Source organism: Phytophthora sojae, assembly GCF_000149755.1.
Source record: "Phytophthora sojae unplaced genomic scaffold PHYSOscaffold_10, whole genome shotgun sequence".
Classification (NCBI taxonomy): domain Eukaryota; phylum Oomycota; class Peronosporomycetes; order Peronosporales; family Peronosporaceae; genus Phytophthora; species Phytophthora sojae.
In genome coordinates, this window is record NW_009258124.1 from 240865 (window position 1) to 263034 (window position 22170).

A 22170-nucleotide genomic window follows, 5' to 3' on the forward strand; every position below is an offset into this window, starting at 1 on the left:
GTGAATACACTTATCCGATCGAAAATAAAACAACTTTTTATCTAAATTCCTCTATATTTTGCGCTCAATAATTTCAGTAGCTATAAGGTCCGTTGATTCATCCGTCTTAGGTCGCCGTTAGAACAGTTTTGCTCATTCTCAGTTTGGTGGCCGTCCGCTCACGTCCGCTCTCGGCGCCATGTTGGACGAGCTAGCTGCAGTAGCGGTCTTCTGCTCGGCTGTGATAGTCCCCAGTGTTGATGGGGCCGCCAATCCGATGGACTACGAGGCGTGTCCTCAACGCCACCATCCGGAGTATTTCTGCTGCTCTACGTCCGCCAGTACTCGCGAGGTTTTCACCAAGTTCAATCGACCCACAGGCGGCACCTACGAAGACAACTACAGAGCCGGGTGGAGTCAGCCACGCCAAGTGAACTTCCCGTACGTGCGCTACACTCCAGATACCCCCGTCTTCTCGTACGACGACTCAGCGTCGATCTGTCGGGTGCAGACTGTGATGATCGACCCAGAGACTGGGGAACTGCACCAATTTTTACAGTGCGGGAGTGAAAACGCGTCACTTAGTGAGGATTCCCATGATGCGGCCGTCTTCTGGACGTCTCCGTCCAATCCGCGCAACAACAACGCTTCGTTTCCAGTCGGAGCGCAGTGTGTCAGTCTCATGCTAGCGGACGGAAGCGTGGACGAAGACAGCAAAGCTGCGTGCATAAGTGACCAGCAGAGTCAAAGTTTCCAGTTCACGAACTTCACTGAAGCCCCCTTACTCGTCGTGTACCTCGTGTACTTGACTTGCTTCGCTCTACTTGCGTGGTGGAGTTTCCATCGTCACGTAATTCTCCGCAAGAATCGCGTACAAGATGACGACGATAAGCAGACTCTTGCCTCGAGTGGAGTGTCCGATCTTAAGGGAATCATCACACGTCCGCGGTACGAGCTCATCCACGACGAGAATATGGAGAGTCAACAGCTTATCCAGAGTGGATTCTCAAACTCGAGTCAGGGGAGAGCTGTATTCGCCTATTTCGTGGCGGTCAGTGTAGTACTTCACGTACTGCTGTTTATTATCATTTGCGACTACTACGGCAGCTTCACGCCCGCTCTGTTCGATCCGTTGAGTGCAAGCGCCTCCGTCTTCTTTCTCGTTTGGCTCTTCGCAGCTCTCTGGCTGATCGGGATCGTCAAGTACCAACGCGACCTGCCGAACTTCTTCCGAGTTCCAAGCCCTCTGCACAGTTGCGAGTTTGTGCACATACTCAAGAGCGACGACTCGGAGATCATGCTCACAGATCGCTCGGGTGTGTCAGCGTTAGTGGCCAAAGTGGAGAATTGGTTCAACACTTCTGGCAAACTGCGAGGATACCAGGAAACAATTCGAGTTGAGACTATCGGAGGCAAACGCTTCGTGGATTTCCAGCACTTACGATACATTTACAACGACGAGAGTCGAAGATTTGTCCCGTCCGAGATCTCTATCGGACGAACTTATGCAGATATTGGAGCTGCTGGAGGGTCCGGCTTGTCGTCTGTTGAGGCGGAGAGGCGCCTTCATACTATCGGCTTGAACGTCGTTGATGTAGCCATGCCTTCACTATTGAGCTCCATTCTCCACGAGTTCCTGACGCTGTTCTACATCTACCAGATCATGTGCTACTACGTGTGGCACTACTTCACGTACTGGAACATGGGTATCGTCATGACTCTAGTGGTTCTAGGCACGGCGATCATCAACATCTACACCAAGCGCAACATGCAAGCTGCTATCGTCAAGATGACGCGATACCGAACGGAAGTCACAGTATTCCGCGACAACGGGTGGCAGTTAGTGGAGTCTTCATTACTAGTGCCTGGAGATCTGGTACAAGTCTATGAAAACTGGGTTGTACCCTGTGATATGGTGATCGTCAAGGGCTCCACAGTGTGTGACGAATCTATGCTGACGGGTGAGTCCATGCCCGTCCAGAAGTTCCCAATCCCAGATCATAGCGCGACTGTGTACGACTCTGAAGGGCGAGGCAAGAAGCACACACTCTATTCAGGAACTCGCGTACTGTCATCCGGTCGCAATGAGGAGATCCACGCGGTAGTGCAGACTACTGGAGCTCACACTACCAAGGGCCAATTGATCCAGTCGATCCTGTTCCCAGTGCCCATGCGCTTCAAGTACGACGAGCACCTCAAGGCTCTCATCGCACTGCTGCTCGTGTACTCCGCCGTGGCGTGTGTGATCGGAATCAATTTTCTTCTGGGGAATGGCAAGCTCAACAACAAAATGACGGCGTTCTGCTACTGCATCTTCATGATCTCCGCTGTGGTGAGCCCTCTGCTGCCGGTAGTGATCACCGTGGGGCAAGTCAACGCCGGTGCAAGACTCCAAAAGTCTGGGATCTTTTCCCTTAACGTGAAGCGCATCACTTTGTGCGGTAAAGTCCGCGTGTTCTGCTTCGACAAGACTGGGACGCTGACTAAGCAAGGCTTGGACTATTTGGGAGTGCAGTCTGTGGATTTAATCTCCAACTCCTTCCTGCCAATTACCAAGGAGGATTCCAACATGTTAGCGACAACTCAGTACGCTTTAGCCACCTGCCACTCCGTCGGTTCTCTCGACGGGAAGCTGGTAGGCAATGAAGTTGAGCTGCGGATGTTTGAGGCGACTCGGTGGACGCTGGTAGAACGCGAAGGCTCGCAACCGGTGGCTAAATCCCCCGCTGGAGACGAGCTGGAGTTCATCAAACGCTTCGACTTCGACCATCATCGCATGTCCATGAGCGTCGTGGTTCGGGATCGGAAGACCGGTCAGATCTTCGTCTTCTGCAAGGGCTCCTACGAGCGCATGCAGCAGTTGAGCAAGCCTGACAGCGTTCCAAGTGACTACAAGTCCGTGGCCGACCAACTGGCCAAGGACGGGTGCTACGTGTTGGGGCTGTCGTACCGTCGGCTCCCGAGCAACTGGACGAACGATCAAATCGACGCCTTCTTAGCGAACCGAGACGCTGTAGACGAAGGTTTGTCCCTATTGGGGTTGATTCTGTTCCGTAACGAGCTGAAGGAGGACACAACCGATGCGATAGCTCAACTCAAGGCTGGAGATATTCGCGTGGTGATGATCACGGGCGACAACGCCATGTGCGGCTGCTACATCGCGCGTAACAGCGGCATGGTGGCTCCAGACTCGCGGGTGATTCTCGGAGACGTCGAGCGGACTGGCAGTGGAGTTAATGCAAAACTTGGCGACGTGGAGTGGCGGGACGTGGATAGTGGGGTGATAATCGACCATCAAGCGGTTAAGAACATGGCGATAAACGGAGACGACGTGGAGCTCGCACTCACCGGCGCTGCCTTCAATCGACTCAAGAGCTTGGGCGAGATGAGTCACCTCCTCTTCCACGTCCGCATCTTCAGTCGCATGACCCCGGACGACAAGGTGGACTGTGTCAAGATGCACATGGAAGCTGGAGCGGTGACTGGCATGTGTGGAGATGGAGGCAACGACTGCGGTGCGTTGCGTATAGCCCACGCTGGTATTGCTCTAAGCGACGCCGATGCTTCTGTAGTGTCGCCATTCACCAGCAAATCCAAGACTATTCAGTCCGTGGTGGATGTTTGTCGTGAAGGACGATGCAGCTTAGCCACGTCCTTTGCTTCAGTCAAGTTCCTCATCATGTACGGCGTCATCGCGTCGACGCTGCGGCTATTCCAATGGTACAACGCCACCATTCTGTCCGAGTGGTGCTTCATCCTGGCCGACGGCTTCACGCTCGTGGGGCTTTCGTACGTCATCACACTGTCCAAGCCACTGCCAGAGCTGCGTGATCAACGACCGACGTCGAGTCTCGTCGGGCCGTCGACGCTGCTCTCGATCTTGGGACAAGAACTCATCAACGTCGTCTTCTTGGTGTCCGGTATCCACATGCTGGCCTCGCAACGCTGGTACTGTCCGTTCAGTCCGGACAACATCGATCTGGCCAAGTGGTGGCTGCTCTCCGACAACCACTTGGCGACCACGCTCTTCTTCACGATCATCACACAGCAGCAGCTTGCGGCTTGGGTGTTCAGCTTCGGCTCGCGCTATCGCGCCTCTATCTGGAGTAATCACGCCCTCGTTGCATTGTGTGTGTTACTGGTGGGTTTGGATACGTATCTGCTGCTGGGGCCGCCAGGGAAGCTCAGCGATCTGTTTCGTATCTCGAGTGGCACGAACGTGATGGTGCTGCCGGATATCCCCATGCCCTGGGCGTTTAGAGCGCAGTACTTCGTGCTGCTGTTCGGTAACGTGATCGCCTCTATCCTGTTCGAGTACTTCGTGGTGCTGGGGCCGGTGAGGGACTGGTTGCGACGCAAGTTCCACCACGACAACCTCCCGATGCGAAAGTGACGCAAACCTGTCCGTTACCCCCTGACGCACCACCAAAAGCTGGTAGATCTGGTTTGGATTTAACTATGATGCACAAGATTTTTTTTCATCAGGACGTACCAGTCTTGATGGTCGTGCGAAACTGAAGAGATACCAAGCTCGAACGCATCCCAATGGTCTGATCTCACACTTTCGGCACCACCATCAACAAGCAACAACGCTGAAATATTTCTTCCACGAAACTTCCACTTGAGCACTAGCCAAGCCGAGTCATGCGTTGTTTGTGGAGGGCCTCAAGTCCCTTGCCTTGCCTAACAGTGCAACGGACGGACAGGATTGTGTCCGAAGTTGCGACGGAGGGCGATGCATCACTGCGGACAGGCGCTAAACACCATGGAGAGGAAACTCCGCCGAAAGGCCGGCCGGACATACACTTGGCCGCGAGTCTGAAACCCATGCATTCGGCGTTGCACACGTTCCGGTCACTGCCAATAAACCGGCAGTAAACTATCTTCTCTCTGAAACGAACACCGCAACTAGCACTGCAAGCTTTCGTTTTGCACGCCGACCCGGCGCGTGCTCCCGCCATATAGTTGCTGCTCACGCGTACAGCAGGCGTAACGACCTCACTTCCATTTCCACTTTTGCACTGTCCGACCAAGCACTTCACCCCCGGAGTATTCAACACGCGATGAAGACCTTGTCGGCATTATGTCTTGCAATGCCCGCTCTGTTTGTCGAAGCTTCTCGGTCGGACTACGGGAATTTGCGCGCCGTCGGTGTCAGCGGCACCTATTCGACTCCTCGGTTCCAGAAGGTGACGTCGCTACAAGCCCGAGTCCAGGGTGACATGCCCCAGTGGAACGCCGACAAGCAGCGCTTCGTGTCCAAATACTACTCCACCTTCGACCAGAAGTACCGCGCCGTGCTCGACACCGTCAACATGGCCGCTGTCGAAGGTGCACTCAAGTACGTGCAGGCCGAGTGCATCAACAAGCCCGTCATCACCGACTGCAAGCGCAAGAACAACATCAAGTACGTCGTGTTCTACCAGACGACGGTGGTGCAGCCCACCGCGTCCATGGACTTCTACGCCAACGCCACCAACCAGTACGACTTCGCCATCGAGCACTGCCCGTTCATGGCCATGGACGGCGGCCAGTGCGACCCCAACGCCGACGGATCCTTCCCCGACGTGTGCAACCAGTACGTCGGCGCCAATGGGCAACCGAACCTGGGCTTCTGTGTCGGTGGCTCGCTCCAAGACAACGAAGCCATCGCGCCGTACCCGCACAACTACTGGTTCTCGTTCCCCAACAGTTGTCCGCAGAGTCGCTGGAGTGACAAGACCGACGCTTGTCGTGCCCAGTACGCTGGCGGCATGTGCCCTCTCGGTGTTGATCCTGACGGAGAGACTTGTACGTTTTCGTACGAGGTGCTTGGCTACATCCCGCTGGACGACGTCGTCGGCATCACGTCGATGGTCAACTCGAACACCGGGAAGACCTACGCTGACTACGCCGAGTTCTGCAATGCTGGCGGAGTGGAGTTGAATGTTGAGGTTTCTGGTAGTCAGGTTAAGTGGATCGAGGGCCTCAAGTTCTGGGCCAACCCTGGTGACAGCAACGCCAACGCCAAGCGCGCTGAGAAGCTCGTGTCTGCGTATGGTAAGGTGGTCAAATCGAATCCGACGACAACGGATGGCGGTGTGATGAAGCCCCTGCCGACGATCGAGTCGCTCACGGCCAGCAACCCTCCGTGCTACAAGAACAGCAAGGTTTGTGCCAAGGCGAAATTCGGTTGCAAGCGCTCGTACCGCTCGCAGATCTGCGAAGTCTGTACGTCGATGAAAAAGGGCTGTGTGAAGGTGAAGAAGCACTAAGTGTCAACACAAATTGAACGAGATACTAGGTACCTACCGCTCTGCCTGTACAGAGCGCCATGTAGATAAGATCTTCTCGCCCATGCTGTAATTACAGAATTATGACACCCAGCAAGCCAGTTTTGGGAGCAGGTTAGTTGCAGCAGAGATGACGATCCACAGCGACTAAGCAAAGGGGAGAATGTACAAACTCAAGCATTTCGTATCCTTGCATACTACAGTATAGGTACGTACATATCCTACTAGCTCCTCGGTAGATATCCCATCAACCTGACACTCTGGTGTTCAAACGGATGCTACAACCCCCGCTTGACATTATCTGTGGTATTATACCTCCACCCCCTACCACGAAAACGTATATTTATGTTAACAATTATTTCATTTGCATAATTGCAAGCTTTCGAATCAAACTAATTAAACCAATTGTATTTGTGTAATGGTGCACCATACAAAAAGTCACATAAAGTGTAATATGATGAAATAAATAACGTTGTAGAGTATCAATTTACCGTTAAAGTTGATAAATACTTAAGGAAATAATATAAATATATTTTTAATAAATATATGTTTCGAAGGAGATCAGGGATCGGTGCGTTAGAGTCGAAAGCTCAAGTTACCTAGCTGACTTTCGGCGTGGTGTAGCTGAGCGAGCTTGTTTTGTGGAGCTTGATACTCGCGCCGACGCCAGGAACGGACGCGCTCCTTCACTAAAAAGCGAGGATACGAAACCATTGCGTCCGCTCAAGTCTCGGATATCCGAAACGAATCGTATCTTCGTCCTCCACGCCTCCACGGCATGCTCGCTGTAGCGACATATCCAACCACTTCGTTTTCTCCTCATAACCAACCAACCACGACGCCTCAACTTGTCCAACAGCAACGATGAAGATCTTGTCGGCAATGAGTCTCGCAATGTGCGCGACGATTGCCGCAACGACGGACCTGTCTGTGGAAGGCAAGTCGGATGGCTCGGGCTGCCATTTCCAGAAGGTGACGTCTCTGCAGGCCCGAGTCCAGGGTGACATGCCCCAGTGGAACGCCGACAAGCAGCGCTTCGTGTCCAAATACTACTCCACCTTCGACCAGAAGTACCGCGCCGTGCTCGACACCGTCAACATGGCCGCTGTCGAAGGTGCACTCAAGTACGTGCAGGCCGAGTGCATCAACAAGCCCGTCATCACCGACTGCAAGCGCAAGAACAACATCAAGTACGTCGTGTTCTACCAGACGACGGTGGTGCAGCCCACCGCGTCCATGGACTTCTACGCCAACGCCACCAACCAGTACGACTTCGCCATCGAGCACTGCCCGTTCATGGCCATGGACGGCGGCCAGTGCGACCCCAACGCCGACGGATCCTTCCCCGACGTGTGCAACCAGTACGTCGGCACCAATGGGCAACCGAACCTGGGCTTCTGTGTCGGTGGCTCGCTCCAAGACAACGAAGCCATCGCGCCGTACCCGCACAACTACTGGTTCTCGTTCCCCAACAGTTGTCCTCAGAGTCGCTGGAGTGACAAGACCGACGCTTGTCGTGCCCAGTACGCTGGCGGCATGTGCCCTCTCGGTGTTGATCCTGACGGAGAGACTTGTACGTTTTCGTACGAGGTGCTTGGCTACATCCCGCTGGACGACGTCGTCGGCATCACGTCGATGATCAGCCCGACGACGGGCACCACGTACAAAGACTACGCCGAGTTCTGCAAGGCTGGCGGAGTGGAATTCAACGTCCAGGTGTCTGGCGATCAAGTGAAATGGATCGAGGGCCTCAAGTTTTGGGCCAACCCTGGTGATAGCAACGCCAACGCTAAGCGCGCCGAGAAGCTCGTGACCGCCTACGGTAAGCTGGTGAAAGCGAATGCGGCGACGGTCGACGGTGGAGTGATGAAGCCCCTTCCGACGGTGGAATATCTCACGAACAGTAACCCTCCGTGCTACAAGAACAGCAAGGTTTGTGCCAACGCCAAGTTCGGCTGCAAGCGGTCGTACACCTCACAGATCTGCGAGGTCTGCACGTCGGCCAAGATGGGCTGCGTCAAGGCGAGAAAGTTCTGAGCGCATCGAGTGGTGAAACTTCGTCCAATCTATCCGAGCCTCACACGGACTTGACTTGAATACATGTACCTTGCATAGATACGAAATTGGCATTGATCAAATGGTCTAGCGCACGACAGTACTGTTAGTACTGTTGTGAAGCCACGCAAACTTGAAGCTATAATCCACTCCTGTTCAGTCACAACAGTTAGAATTTACAGCACTACACCGCCAATGAATCGGCCCGTACCTAGCTGTGGCAGCGTGGATTGCATCGTCATGGTAACCCAGAGGATCAGTTTGGGTTGGATCATGAGGAACTCTTCCTCAAGTACAAAGGCAAGTTGCTGAAGGGGCTGACGATGCGCTAGGCGGTTAAGCACGAGGAGGAGAAGTACCAGCGACCCGAGCTCAAGCATTCCGTATGCCAGCACGCTCCCAACTCGGCTTCGAAGCTCTTGGTCTGTAAGTTAAGCCAGCTGCGGATAATATTGACGGTTCGGCAGGTAGTACAGGACAGTCATGTATCCGCCTATGATAGCAAGGAAAAGCACCATTAATCTAACAAAGCAACGCTGTCGATCAGCTCCAGTCTCAAGACTTACCGTAGATAATGGGCACCACCACTTCCGTGAACTCCACAAGTAGCATAAATTCCATTAGAAACAGCACTTGAAGCGCCTTCTTGAGCAACATATAGTGTTCTCGATTTGTTAATCTGTCGATACTGGTCGCTGCAATGGCCGGAGCGAGTTCAACAGATTTGTCGTTCGAAGCGGACCTGCCCGAGAATACGTGTGATACGTCCCTAACAGATAGTGACTTGGATAATGGGACTGGAATCTCGTACTCGCCAGCTTCCATCCGCATCGTTGGCAGCACCTGCTTCTTCTTCGGAGAAATTCTGGCAATACGTGGTATTGATGTGCTAGTCAATGCGTTGGATCTCTGTCTCTTTGTTGTGAGCCGGCGATTTGCTGTGGCCGGGTAGTTCTCGAGCACAAGCTCTGCCGTTGGTATCAATTCGTTGCTGCCGAGCCCGAGCTCGTCCATGATGTTCCTCACGTCGTTCACCATGCGGTACAAGTCGAGCAGCGAGATGGCCGCCTGCAGCAGATCCACCGCAATGAGTGTGATACTCGTGCCCATTGACTGCGAGTTTTGCATACACGTGGAGATGAAGAGCGCGTTGAAGATCTCGACGTTGAAGATCACAATCTGCAGCTTGGTATCGTCGCGGCCGGAGAGGATGCGGCTGGGCACGTTCTTCTGCACGAGTTTAAACACCGGGATCAGCAGGGCGAACAGAGGCTGGAGCGTCGGCGACAAGTTGGCGAAAATTGTGCTGAAAACGGCGTAGGCCAGCAGGATCGTGACCTGAGCTCCACCGATGGTAGCGAACCGCACCACATCCTTGACAGCCTCTGGGTTTGCACGCATTTGGGCTCCGCAGACTCGCAGCAGGAAGAACGTCGTGAAGCCCAGCCACGGACCTGACATTAAGAGTGTGGTGAACGGCAGCGGCCAGCATATGAACCATGACAAGCCGAGCGCGAGGATGTTGGTGAGGAGCGCTGCTGGAACCGAGGTACGGAGTACTCCTGTTGGCTGCAAGTTGAGGTTCGGACTGTACAGTCGGATCTGCTCGATGGCGCAGTGCGTGTAGATGAAGCACGTCACTGTGGCGCGCACCCACGAAGTTCCGCTGTGGGCGAAACCCTTGTCGATGTCTTCGAGTGGCATCGCGTCGATCAGAGCCACGAGAAGGAGACCGGGCAACGGAGTCAAGGGTAGAATCACCAACGCGCGCCAGAAACTGGCTCAACACGGTGAACCTCTCGATCGAGTAGTGGCCATGGAGCTCCACCTGCACGGATTCCCACTTGTGGACGATGCGAGCGACCGACCGCTGCATCCGCTCATGGAGTCCCGCCATAGTGTTGAGAACAAAAAGCTTATCTAAGCTTATCGTCTTCTATTATTATGGCCACAACGACAGGTGCACATTATTCTCAAAAACTGACTCAGTCGTGCATATAGAAAGATTGTGTACCCATGTTTACAGTTATGGGTACAGTTTAGAACTGTTCGTGGGTAAACATTTGCTTTCTCTTGATTTGGTCCAGAACCGCTCAGATTTGAATTCCCCGTTCCGTTGCAGCGACTATGGGCCAGGCTCCTTCCAACGCCAAGGGCGCGCGGCCAGCCTTGCCCCACTCGGCGCCCACGCTCTTCCCGTTGCCGTCAGACGAATCGGACCTACCGGAGGGCGCCGTGCTGGATGTGGAGCTCGAGATCGTGTCGGCCAAAGTGCGACGGAATTCAAAATTAGTTTTCTGTACTGTTCCAGTTTGAAACTCTACTAACCACTAGATAATAATGCCAACCACACAGAACATCGTCGCCGGTGACTATTTGGGCGTCACGGCCTTAATGAAAGGCCAATTGAGCTCCAGTGACGCCTACGCCATCATCGCAGTGGACGGCAAGAAAGTGGCCTGGACGCACCCGGTCTTCTCGACTCTGGAACCGGTCTGGAACGAGAAGTTCTATTTTAGAAACGTGCGACCATACTCGCTCTGCAAGCTCTACCTGTTCGACAAGGACGTGAACGCCGACGATGAGCTGGGGGAGACCCAGTTCACTGCGGTCAACACGGACGGGACGGTATCCACGTTCGAGCAGGCCATCTCACTCAACGGCAGGAACGCCGGTACTATTGTGATCAAGGTGCGTCTAAAAGTCTCGGTGAAATTATATCATTTGTGTGTGCTAACCTCAATTGAAAATTGCAGGTCAAGTCGCATCCGGTTGAGCCGATGCGTCGGGTTTTGCTTCAGGAGCTCGGACCTGTGCGGTATTCGGTGCACTCGAGCGTGACTGCCGGTCTCATGACCATGTCGACGTCCAATGATGCCAAGATCGAGTCGTTGGCGTACCACATCCAGCTGCACAACGTCTCGCAATTCTTGCCGACAGACCAGGAGTGGAACAAGAACTACCCGACGATCCAGCGGATCTTCTCGCCGGACTTCCCGGAGTCTCCCGTGCTTCGCCAGGCGATCATGACGCAGCACGCAGTCATTTACACACACGGTCCAAAGAACACCAAGTACGGCGCGATTTCGTCGCCTGCCGAGTTTTTCAAGCTCATCCACGACGGAAGGCGCCAGGAGAAGCCCGTGCTCTTCACGTACGTCATCACCAAGAATGGCTGGTATTTCTCCGAAACGGGCGCCGCGTTCTTCAAGGACATGCTCTCCAAGCACATGCTGCACTCGGGCGCCGCATTCTCGGTTCTGTACGTGTCTTTTTCTCATTGTTTTGGCTGTTTGGGGGTGGACTGATGTGGATTCGACTTGTAAACAGGTACGCTGGTGAGTTCCGCGTCGACAACTTCCTGTTTGGGGAGCCCAAGCTCATCATTGACAATGATAGCGGCACCTACGCACCACCAAAGGAGGCTCTGCCGCAGCTCAAGGCGCTGATTGAGAACAACTTCCCCGGAATCGAAGTGGAGGCGTTGGACCGTGAAAACGAAGACCAGCAGCGAGCGCGCAAGGAAATCCTCGATTCGTGGGTGTAGGAAGTGTCGTCGCCATGCCTCGTTTTAATGGACGGTAAGAAGTTGCGTTGCTAGTGCATAACAGTGCACTGCACTTGTATTACTGAAGGAGCTACACACAAGTCCTAGTAGACCGAAACAAGTTGCTTCTTTTGAAAGACTGGTACTTTAACGCTATTGTATATTACATGTATTGGAATGCAATAAAAAGTACGTGAGCATGTATTATTTTTTATTAGCGAAATTTTCTGTTGGTACGCTTCAAAGGCATTGCATGTCAGTCAGCCACGCGACCCTATATGAGCTTCTGTACAGACAGAGCGCGTTGGTATCGCCCATACCTTTCTATTGGGCTTTGTGGCTTCGCTTAATTCTTCACCTTGACGCAGTCTCCCTTGGCCGACGTGCAGACCTTGCAGATCTGCAAAGTGTACGAGCGCCGGCAACCGAACTTGGCCTTGCCACAGAGCTCGCTGTTCACGTAGCACGGAGGGTTCTTGGCTGTGAGTGACTCCACTGTCGGCAGGGGCTTCATCACGCCGCCATCAGTTGTCGCGGGGTTCGACTTCACCAGGTCGCTGTAGACGCTCACAAGCTTCTCGGCGCGCTTGGTGTTGGCGTTGCTGTTGCCCGGGTTCGCCCAGAACTTCAGGCCGTCAATCCACTTGACCTGGTGGTCGGACACCTCAACGTTGAACTCCACTCCGCCAGCATTGCAGAACTCGGCGTAGTCAGCGTAGGTCTTCCCGGTGTTCGAGTTGACCATCGACGTGATGCCGACGACGTCGTCCAGCGGGATGTAGCCAAGCACCTCGTACGAAAACGTACAAGTCTCTCCGTCAGGATCAACACCGAGAGGGCACATGCCGCCAGCGTACTGGGCACGACAAGCGTCGGTCTTGTCACTCCAGCGACTCTGCGGACAACTGTTGGGGAACGAGAACCAGTAGTTGTGCGGGTACGGCGCGATGGCTTCGTTGTCTTGGAGCGAGCCACCGACACAGAAGCCCAGGTTCGGTTGCCCATTGGCGCCGACGTACTGGTTGCACACGTTGGGGAAGGATCCGTCGGCGTTGGGGTCGCACTGGCCGCCGTCCATGGCCATGAACGGGCAGTGCTCGATGGCGAAGTCGTACTGGTTGGTGGCGTTGGCGTAGAAGTCCATGGACGCGGTGGGCTGCACCACCGTCGTCTGGTAGAACACGACGTACTTGATGTTGTTCTTGCGCTTGCAGTCGGTGATGACGGGCTTGTTGATGCACTCGGCCTGCACGTACTTGAGCGCACCTTCGACAGCGGCCATGTTGACGGTGTCGAGCACGGCGCGGTACTTCTGGTCGAAGGTGGAGTAGTATTTGGACACGAAGCGCTGCTTGTCGGCGTTCCACTGGGGCATGTCGCCCTGAACACGGGCTTGCAGCGACGTCACCTTCTGGAAGCTGCCGTCGGCGGGCACGACAAAGGCTGCGCACATCGCGAGACCCAATGCGGACACGGTCTTCATCGTAGCTGGTGGTCGCGTTGGGGCTTAGTTGCTGGTTGGTTGGGAGTAAAAACGGAAGGGCGATCGATCCCGGCCGCGGTGAGCTCCCCGAGCTTGCGTTCACTTGGTTCCACTGCACCTCGATCCAATGTTTCGCTTCGTTTCAGATAAGGGTAACTGAACCATTTTTCGGCCGCTTCCTAATTCCGGCCACGTTAACCATACAAAGCCTGTTTCATACAGAAATCAGGGAACACAAAACTGCATTGCTCGATTGAGGGTTAGACTTGTGGGGCTGGCGTGAATGCGAAATTATGTCTAGAGCTAGCTCTGCATCCAAGTTTGGGTAGTGTCGGACAAGAATCGAGGCCGATAGCGCGAGCTAAAGTGGCATCATAGTAAAGTTCACGGGATAAGTTGACCAGGAGCATGCACGTGGAGCACATATGCAATCGTATGTTTTCTCAATACTAAACTTAAGTCAAGCCCGATGGTATCCTGGAGGCGCCTGAAATAGTTGGCTACAGCTCAGCACCAAAAGCATTGCTTTGGTATCCAAAGCTATGTATAGATTTCCAAGATGTCACTCGTCGTTGTAGTGCTGCCCGTTATTTCCCTAAGAATGTTTATTCGCCGAAATTAGTTGCCAAAGATCGCTTTTGCGGATTATGGGTCATCTGCTTCAGTTTGATTTGCTCTTTGTATCGACAGGTGGCCGAAAAAAGGGAGGCGATTGAAAAATAATCTCAATCGACCGCTCGTCGATCTTGATCACATGCCTCGCTCCACAAAGCTATAAGTTGTGCACGAGATAGAGGAGGTTCTACTCTTTACAATGGCGGCTTTCAAGCCGAAATTGACGCAGCCGTTAAAAAAAACTTATATTAAAATTAGGTGGCCGAAAACCGGTCGCATTGCCCTTATTTGCGTAAGCTATGCGTAAGTTATGAGATGGCGAAGGCGATACCGGTGATTTTTCCTGAGGAGAAGGTCCGCGAGCTCCAACGACATCTTACCGCAGTTGTCCTCCAGTCGTCGAACCTTTAAGAGCATCTCCAGCGGTGGGTCTTATCCTAAGACGTAACAGGGTCTTTGAGACCACTTTTTTACAGTTGAGACCCGCCCAGACCGACTTACTTCCAGCGGTGAGTTCTAAAGCGAGTCTTATAAGTCCATTCCCGCATGTGAAAATTGCATTCAGTCTTGGTGTAATCTTTTCAATACGGCGATCTACAGTTTTGTATGGGTGGCATTGTGGTCTTATTTTAAGACTCGAAAGCCAATCTATAGGTCCCGGTGAAGTTAAAACCTGCAATAGGACCTTCTGGTGGAAGCCTTAAGGCTCGGCCAAGTCTTAACAGCGTTACTTTTAGGATAAAACCGTGTTTGAGACCAACCGCTGGAGATGCTCTAACCCGCAATGGACGGCTTCGTTTTTGCCAACATGCATGTTGTGATGTAGGTGCCTTGTTTGAGTCTCCGGCCGGATGTACTTTTCCAGTCGCCAAGTAGATGAGAGGCCACAGCTTTCTGCTCCTCGTGTCCTGACCTTATGTGGTTAAGTGTACTGTTGCAACGCCGATGAGATGGGGTTTCAAGCCTGCCGCCAAATACATGTCCGGCCGCCTTTCATCGGAGTTTTCTGACCTGTACGGTGACAGCGCCTGTCCGCAGTGAGGCATCACCTCTGTCACAACATCGGGACACCATCTTCGAGTCCTTCCGTTCCGCAGTGAATTCAAGAGCTTTGCCTGCTCTCGTGCGGCATCAGTTAGCGAGTATAATACTACGTATAGCATTAAACGTTATCTCTCGAGCGAAGCTGGTGTGGCAAAGCGATTTCCATGCTTTGGAAGCAGGAGATTTCAAGGTGATTGGTTGTGGTGGTGCTGAATGTATATGATCACAGCCTTGGGTAACTTGGGCCACTTCCGTTTCGCACGACCATCGAGACCAGGCACGTACTGCTTGTAATGAAAAACTGTAAACCAGGTCTACGAGTTTCGGCGGTGCGTCAGGGTATAACGTTACCCCCACGACGCAACCGGGCGGTTGCGTCGTGGGGGTAACTTGCGTCACGGCGGTCTCTGACCGGCCCCAGCACCATGGAGTGTTCGAACTGGATGGCGCTCACGTTACCATGAGGCAGCACTAAGGCCCAGGGTCTGGGGCCACCATCACATCCCTGGTGGCGCCAGCAGGAGATAGATACGCATCAATCCAACACAATTCAGCGAGGTTGGCGCACGATAGCGCGAGCCGAAACTGAACATTCACGCCGCAAGCTGCTGTTATGTGTAGAGTAATCGCGAAGAATAGTGTGGTTGCTAAGTGGTTAATGGCTAGCGGTCACCACTTACCGGCAGCTGTCAGGACTGAACGCACTGCGACGTGAGCATGTGTATACCTACCGAACACCAAGACAATAGCGGTGGTGATTTCTTGACCCAGAATTGAAGGCACTGTGGTGACGGCCCGGGGTCGGTCGTTGGCTGTCTGAAGCAAGAAAATCCGACGGTGCTGAGTTCCACGTCGATTTCTGTTCTACGCCATCCGGGAGGGTCTACAGATATGTTCCTGCCTGTTGCCGACTGCAGCAAACCTCTGACAGACCAAACCAATTCGCTTGTGAAGGCTGCAGCTAGGGTACTCAACATGGTTGTATATTATTTGGAGTGCTGTGCAGAAAGCCACAGCCTACTAGCACAAGTGTGATACGACACTGATAGCGGCCAAGCTATCCTGCTTTACGCCCAGGCGTCGAGGATCTCCTGGCGCTCCTTCTTGAGCTCCTCGTCGTCGCGGTCCTTGGCCTCAACGGAAATGCCCGGGAAGTTGTACTCGAAGATCTCCTTGAGCTTGGGCAGGTCCTCCTTGGGCGGGGCATAGGTGCCGCTGTTGTTGTCAATGACAAGCTTGTACTTGCCAAAGTGGCCCTTCTCGATGCGGAACTCGCCCGCGTACTTGACGGAGAAGGCGGCACCCGAGTGCAGCATGTGCTTGGACAGCATGTCCTTGAAGAAGGCTGCGCCCGTCTCGGAGAAGTACCAACCCGTGGAGGTGATGGCGTACGTGAAGAGCACGGGCTTGTCCAGGCGCTTGCCGTAGTTCACGAGCTTGAAGAAGTCGGACGGCTCCTTGAGCTCGCCGTACTCGGTCGTCGAGCCGTGGCCGTAGATCACGGCGTGCTCCGTGGAGATGGCCCCGCGCAGCACGGGCGACTCCGGGTGGTCGGGCGAGAAGATCTTCTGGATGGTCGGGTAGTTCTTGTTCCACTCGTGGTCGTTGGGCAGGATCTGTTGGATGTTGTGCAGCTGAAGGTGGTAGGCCGACGACTGCAGCTTGTCGTCGTCCGTCATGGACTGCGTGAGCATGCCCGTGGTGAGGCTCAGGTGGCCCGAGTAGTGCACGGGGCCGTACTGCTGCAGCTGGCCGTCGCCGTGCACCTTGGTGGCGTGCGACTTGACCTTGACCACGATGGTGCCGCTCTCCTTCTCCTTGCGGGTAATGAGCAGCTCGAACGTCGTCTCGACGCCCTCCGTGTTGGCCGCCGTGAACTGCGTCTGGCCCAGCGCGTCGTCTCCGTTCATGTCCTTGTCCAGCAGGTAGAGCTTGCACACCGTGTCGGGTCGCACGTTGCGGAAGAAGAACTTCTCGTTCCACACGGGCTCGAGCGTCTCGAAGATGGGCCGCGTCCAGGCCACCTTCTGGCCGGCCACCTCGATGAGCGCGTAGGCGTCGCTGGAGGCGACGTGGCCCTTGAGCGCGGCCTTCGCGCTGAAGTAGTCGCCGGCGGCGATGTCCTTGGCGGCCACGATCTCCAGCTCCACGTCGAGGACGGAGTGCTCGGGCACGGGCGCGGAGCCGGCGTGGGAGGACGAGGACGAAGAGGCTTGGCCCATGATGAAGTGAAGGCGGAGCGGGGTTGCTTGGGTGGGGGGTGCGCGGAAGGCGGCGAGTTGGGAAGTGATCGCCTTGAGCGCGTCTTGCACCCGCCGGGCGGGTGCGTCGCAAGATCTCAACACGTACGTGTGCGGCTCTGATTCGCTGCGACATGAAGTATCCATCTGGCATCTGTCGATTCAGATTACGGCTGGCCAAATTGTAGACGCGCCGAGGAGGGCAATCCAAATCAGGCGCACCGGCACGGATCGATCGGCGCTGGATGCCTTGCTCGCCGCCTTGCAGCGTCGCATTCATGAGTGCCGCGGCGAACATCTGCAGGGAGTGTGAACTGCGTGTGCTCACAGCTTGATTACACGTGACTCGGCCACCGAGTCGGAAGCTGGAAGCTGCCAGGGTTCAAGCTTGAGTTGTTGATATAATGGGCACGAGCGTGAGTCGCGCGAGAGACGGCTGTAAGATTCGTCTTGCTGTACAGATCAATTGCTTTGGATTGAAGGCGAGCATAGGGTGCAGCCACTGGGGGAGGCTCTCTGGAGGGTGCTGTGGAGGAGCAGCGATCTCCCTGCTATATCAGGAGAGCTGGCGGGTCGGCAGTGTGCCAATGTGAATACATGTACATGTACCCTGCCCCCATTTCTGCTTTGCCACAGCTGACAGTGTCTGTAGCAGCATGCTGCGGCCCATTGTCAATGGGTACACCAATAAGTTGAAGCAACAGATTTTAGTGTCGTCTAAACATATTTAAGCCGTTCTAAATAACCCATACTCCACTCAAGATTAACCAGTCTGGATCTAAATTCTCGCCCGGCTCATCACCCAATTTTTCAGAAAGTATCCACACTAAAATCAGCCGTGGATACTTTCTTTGACACGCTTCAACCAGCCCGGCCGGCTCGCTCGCTGGTCATTCCTGAATCCCCCGCCTCGAGCCAACAAGTCCAGCATCGCATCGCAATGGGCCAAGCCTCCTCCACCCCCGCAGCCTCCTCCACCTCCACGCCCGCCGCCTCCGAGCCCGCGCCCGAGAATTCCGTCCTCGACGTGGAGCTGGAGATCGTGGCCGCCAAGGACATCGCCGCCGGCGACTACTTCAGCGCGAAGGCCGCGCTCAAGGGCCACGTCGCCTCCAGCGACGCCTACGCGCTCATCGAGGTGGCCGGCCAGAAGGTGGCCTGGACGCGGCCCATCTTCGAGACGCTCGAGCCTGTATGGAACGAGAAGTTCTTCTTCCGCAACGTGCGACCCGACACGGTGTGCAAGCTCTACCTGCTGGACAAGGACTTCGAGGACGACGACGCGCTGGGCCAGACGCAGTTCACGGCGGCCAACACGGACGGCGCCGAGACGACGTTCGAGCTGCCCATCACGCGCGTGGACAAGCCCGCCGGCACCATCGTGGTCAAGGTAAAGTCGCACCCGACGCCCGAGATCGGCGACGGCAAGCTGCAGCAGGTCGGCCCCGTGCACTACTCGGTGCACCCGAGCTTCATCAACGGCCTCATCACGGACACCACCACGGACGACGAGAAGCGCGAGTCCTTCGCCTACCACGTGCAGCTGCACGACATCCCGGCCTTCCTGCCCACGGACAACGAGTGGAACCACAACCACAAGCCCGTGCAGAGGATCTTCTCGCCCGACCACCCGGAGGCCCCCGTGCTGCGCAAGGCCGTGGCCACGGAGCACGCGGCCGTGTACAAGCACGACTCGGACACGACCTACGGCGAGTTCAAGGGGCCCGAGGACTTCTTCAACCTGCTGCACGGCGGCAAGCGCCTGGACAAGCCCGTGCTCTTCACGTACGCTATCATTGAGACGGGCTGGTACTTCTCCGAGACCGGCGCAGCCTTCTTCAAGGACATTCTGTCCAAGCACATGCTGCATTCGGGCGCTCAGTTCAACGTCAAGTACGCCGGAGAGTTCCACATTGAGAAGGACCCCTCGGGCAAGTTCACGCTTTTCATTGACAACAACAGCGGCACGTACGCCCCGCCCAAGGAGGAGCTGCCGCAGCTCAAAGCGCTGCTCGAGACCAACTTCCCCGGAATTTCGGTCGGGGCCCTGGATCGCAGCAGCGAAGAGCTCAAGGAGAAGCGCAAGGAGATCCTGAACGCCTGGGCGGCGTAGAGGATTTCTCAATGAGTACCAGTCCCTCGCCTTTCAAGAAGGTCAATGCATCGAAGTTCGATGCAGTACTATAAGTAAGCTTTTTAAAAAAATACCACCTCCGATCGGAAAAGATGCGCATCTGCCAAAAGACCAAAAGACCAAAAGACCAAAATACCAAAATACCAAAAATACCAAAATACCAAAATACCAAAATACCAAAATACCAAAAGACCAAAAGACCAAAAGACCAAACGTAAGCCAAGCCCGGGTTACAGCTCGGGTACAAAATTTGCATTTAATGCACATACGCGTTCAGGGCGCCTTAATACACTTGTAAGTATTTGTAAGCAAAACGAAAAAAATTCCGGAAGCCAAAAGGGGTAGGGTTGACCCGATTGGGCTCGTCCTTGGCTCGTCTTGGCTCGCAAAAAAAGAATAAAAAACTTCAACGCGAGTAGAACATGCTGTCATTAGCGCCTTCGTACTGGCTGGATCAAGGCGAGCGCACGTTATCATATAGAGCGAGGCTCTCTCAAATGTGAGACAACCATACATGTACCGCCAGGATTCTTGCCCCAGGAACTCCGGACGATACATGCAGCCTGCATGATGTAGGAAGTATTTACTAAAATCCACAGCCGCTTGATGTAGGTACAGTACATCAGCGCCGACTAACGCATGAGGTCGATATGTATTGTTGCAGCAACCGAGCATGCCATGTATGAGCGGAGAGCTCACGGGGACCGACGACTACCCCAACTTCGTCATCCTCCGGAGCGTTAACCGCGCTTGTGCACCGATACAGCCAATCAATCGTGCAGCCATGATTCGGAGACGCGACTATGCCCTTGCAGCAACTCAAAAGTGCACAAAGTCTGGATTACCCGACTCGGGGCAGGTGACATGGATGGATTGTTTGTAAACAAAGCAAAGGGGGCTATTTGTGGTCCTGGCCAGCACCGATCAGACCCAAACTCCCCCCGCCGCCATCAAGCAGCAGCTTCCTCCTCTGCACCGCCACCATGCCCGTCGCGTTCGCATCCCCAGACACTTTGCTCGACATCGAGCTCGAGATTGTGTCGGCCAAGGTGCGAGTCTGACCACGAGCGTATCTCTGCAGTTCTGCTCCCCATTCTAACGGTTCCGTTCATTTGTCAGGGCATTGACGCCGGCGACTACCTCGGCCTGACGGCCGCTCTCAAGGGTGAGCTCTCCTCGAGTGACGCTTACGTTTACATTGAGATTGACGGCCAGAAGGTTGCCTGGACGCGGCCGATCTTCGACACGCTCAAGCCCGAGTGGAACGAGAAGTTCGTCTTCAAGAACGTCCAGCACTCGTCCGTGTTCAAGTTTTCGCTCTTCGACAAGGATGTGGACGCCGACGACGAGCTGGGCGAGGCGCAGTTCATTGCCAACACTGCCATGTACGACACGGAGACCGCGTTCGACCTGCCGATCACCATGGCCGGCAGAAATGCCGGCACCCTCAGCATCAAGGTGAACTCGCACCCTGTAAGCTCCGATGAAGACGCAGTGCTGCAGGAGGTCGGACCTGTGCGCTACTCGGTGCATTCGAGCATGTCGGCCGGACTTCTGGCCATGCTAACGTCCAACGACGACCGACTCGAGTCCTTGGCGTACCGCGTCCAGCTGCACAACATCCCGCAATTCTTGTCGAAGGACCACGAGTGGAACAAAAACTACCCGACGATCCAGCGGATCTTCTCGCCAGACTACCCGGAGTCGCCTGTGCTTCGCCAGGCGGTTATGACGCAGCACGCCGTGATTTACTCGCACGGTACGAACGACACAAAGTACGGCGCGGTTTCCTCGCCCAACGAGTTCTTCGAGCTCATCCACAACGGTAGACGTCAGGACAAGCCCGTGCTCTTCACGTACGTCATTACCAATAAGGGCTGGTACTTCTCCGAGACTGGAGCAGACTTCTTCAAGGACATGCTCTCCAAGCACATGCTGCACTCGGGAGCCGCCTTCTCTGTCAAGTACGCGGGCGAGTTCCGCATTGACACCGACCGGTTCGACGAGCCCACTCTGGTTATCGACAACAACAGCGGCACGTACGCGCCGCCCGCCGAGGACCTGCCCCAGCTCCAGGCTCTCATGGAAAACAACTTTCCTGGAATTAACTGCATCGCGCTCGACCAAAACGACGAAACGCTGCAGGAGGCGCGCAAGGAGATTTTGGCCGCATGGGAGTAAGAGAGCTGTAGATAGCTCGGATTAATAGACTTGGTCTGTGTGAAACTGAAGCTTGAGTTGCTTGTGTTGATTCGCACCGTGTGGACCACACATCCTGAGGGTCCGCAGATGTCCACCTTGGTCCAATATGGTCCATCTCCGATCACTGGATACACCTAAGAGCTAGGACTTCAACGTAGCGACAAAAGTCTCCGCAACCTCTTCGACGACCGGTACATACGACTCACGAAAAGAGACTCCATGCAACATCTTGAGGCTCTCAGGAGCAGCTTCATTCACTCGACAACCTCGCCACCTTGCGCTTCCCATCTTCACCTTTGCACGCCAGCTTCGAGCGGGGCCACTGTCCCGCGTCGAGGTCTTCGTGCGTGGCCCCAAAATGCTGGCCACATTGCAAATTGCACACACAACGCGGCCCGGTGTCTGATGTCTGTGATGTCGAGCGACAGTTGAGGCACCTAGCGCCTCCGCAGCTGTGGACGCAGATCCAGCATGCTGCTGACTCCGAAGAAATCGTCAGGCTTTCAATCTCTTTCCAGCTGGGCGAACCTATCGGATACTGACGACGATAACTCTGACCGATCAGCATCGTTGCGGTGCAGCACTTTCAGCACGCCACT

At 54.8% G+C, this 22170-nt stretch overlaps 10 protein-coding genes across 10 annotated transcripts; 6 read left to right on the forward strand and 4 right to left on the reverse strand.

The window, feature by feature from the left end:
• Nucleotides 1-256: 256 nt before the first annotated feature.
• On the forward strand, nucleotides 257-4372 carry PHYSODRAFT_318641 (hypothetical protein; the record flags this gene model as incomplete). The annotated part of the gene is made up of 1 exon (XM_009536996.1): nucleotides 257-4372. The coding sequence occupies one exon, from the start codon at nucleotides 257-259 to the stop codon at nucleotides 4370-4372; it is 4116 nt and encodes a 1371-aa protein (XP_009535291.1).
• A 700-nt stretch (nucleotides 4373-5072) lies between these two features.
• PHYSODRAFT_524334 (hypothetical protein) lies at nucleotides 5073-6233 on the forward strand (the record flags this gene model as incomplete). The annotated part of the gene is made up of 1 exon (XM_009536997.1): nucleotides 5073-6233. The coding sequence occupies one exon, from the start codon at nucleotides 5073-5075 to the stop codon at nucleotides 6231-6233; it is 1161 nt and encodes a 386-aa protein (XP_009535292.1).
• A 912-nt stretch (nucleotides 6234-7145) lies between these two features.
• On the forward strand, nucleotides 7146-8288 carry PHYSODRAFT_524656 (hypothetical protein; the record flags this gene model as incomplete). The annotated part of the gene is made up of 1 exon (XM_009536998.1): nucleotides 7146-8288. The coding sequence occupies one exon, from the start codon at nucleotides 7146-7148 to the stop codon at nucleotides 8286-8288; it is 1143 nt and encodes a 380-aa protein (XP_009535293.1).
• A 1017-nt stretch (nucleotides 8289-9305) lies between these two features.
• Nucleotides 9306-9500, reverse strand: PHYSODRAFT_416099 (hypothetical protein; the record flags this gene model as incomplete). Its single annotated transcript, XM_009536999.1, has 1 exon — nucleotides 9306-9500. A coding segment is annotated over one exon (195 nt), but the record flags the coding sequence as incomplete, so codon positions are not given.
• A 168-nt stretch (nucleotides 9501-9668) lies between these two features.
• On the reverse strand, nucleotides 9669-10076 carry PHYSODRAFT_438227 (hypothetical protein; the record flags this gene model as incomplete). Its single annotated transcript, XM_009537000.1, has 1 exon — nucleotides 9669-10076. A coding segment is annotated over one exon (408 nt), but the record flags the coding sequence as incomplete, so codon positions are not given.
• A 357-nt stretch (nucleotides 10077-10433) lies between these two features.
• Nucleotides 10434-11853, forward strand: PHYSODRAFT_256828 (hypothetical protein; the record flags this gene model as incomplete). The annotated part of the gene is made up of 4 exons (XM_009537001.1): nucleotides 10434-10577; nucleotides 10662-10997; nucleotides 11063-11568; nucleotides 11637-11853. The coding sequence occupies 4 exons, from the start codon at nucleotides 10434-10436 to the stop codon at nucleotides 11851-11853; spliced, it is 1203 nt and encodes a 400-aa protein (XP_009535296.1).
• A 358-nt stretch (nucleotides 11854-12211) lies between these two features.
• On the reverse strand, nucleotides 12212-13285 carry PHYSODRAFT_549508 (hypothetical protein; the record flags this gene model as incomplete). Its single annotated transcript, XM_009537002.1, has 1 exon — nucleotides 12212-13285. A coding segment is annotated over exon 1 (1017 nt), but the record flags the coding sequence as incomplete, so codon positions are not given.
• A 2673-nt stretch (nucleotides 13286-15958) lies between these two features.
• Nucleotides 15959-17260, reverse strand: PHYSODRAFT_355861 (hypothetical protein). Its single transcript, XM_009537003.1, has one exon. The coding sequence runs from the start codon at nucleotides 17215-17217 to the stop codon at nucleotides 16063-16065; it is 1155 nt and encodes a 384-aa protein (XP_009535298.1). The 5' UTR covers nucleotides 17218-17260; the 3' UTR covers nucleotides 15959-16062.
• Nucleotides 17261-18139: 879 nt separating this feature from the next.
• Nucleotides 18140-19456, forward strand: PHYSODRAFT_355862 (hypothetical protein). Its single transcript, XM_009537004.1, has one exon. It carries the CDS (start codon nucleotides 18176-18178, stop codon nucleotides 19346-19348), a length of 1173 nt encoding a protein of 390 aa, XP_009535299.1. The 5' UTR covers nucleotides 18140-18175; the 3' UTR covers nucleotides 19349-19456.
• Nucleotides 19457-20352: 896 nt separating this feature from the next.
• PHYSODRAFT_339103 (hypothetical protein) lies at nucleotides 20353-21550 on the forward strand (the record flags this gene model as incomplete). Its single annotated transcript, XM_009537005.1, has 2 exons — nucleotides 20353-20418; nucleotides 20489-21550. The coding sequence occupies 2 exons, from the start codon at nucleotides 20353-20355 to the stop codon at nucleotides 21548-21550; spliced, it is 1128 nt and encodes a 375-aa protein (XP_009535300.1).
• Nucleotides 21551-22170: the final 620 nt, after the last annotated feature.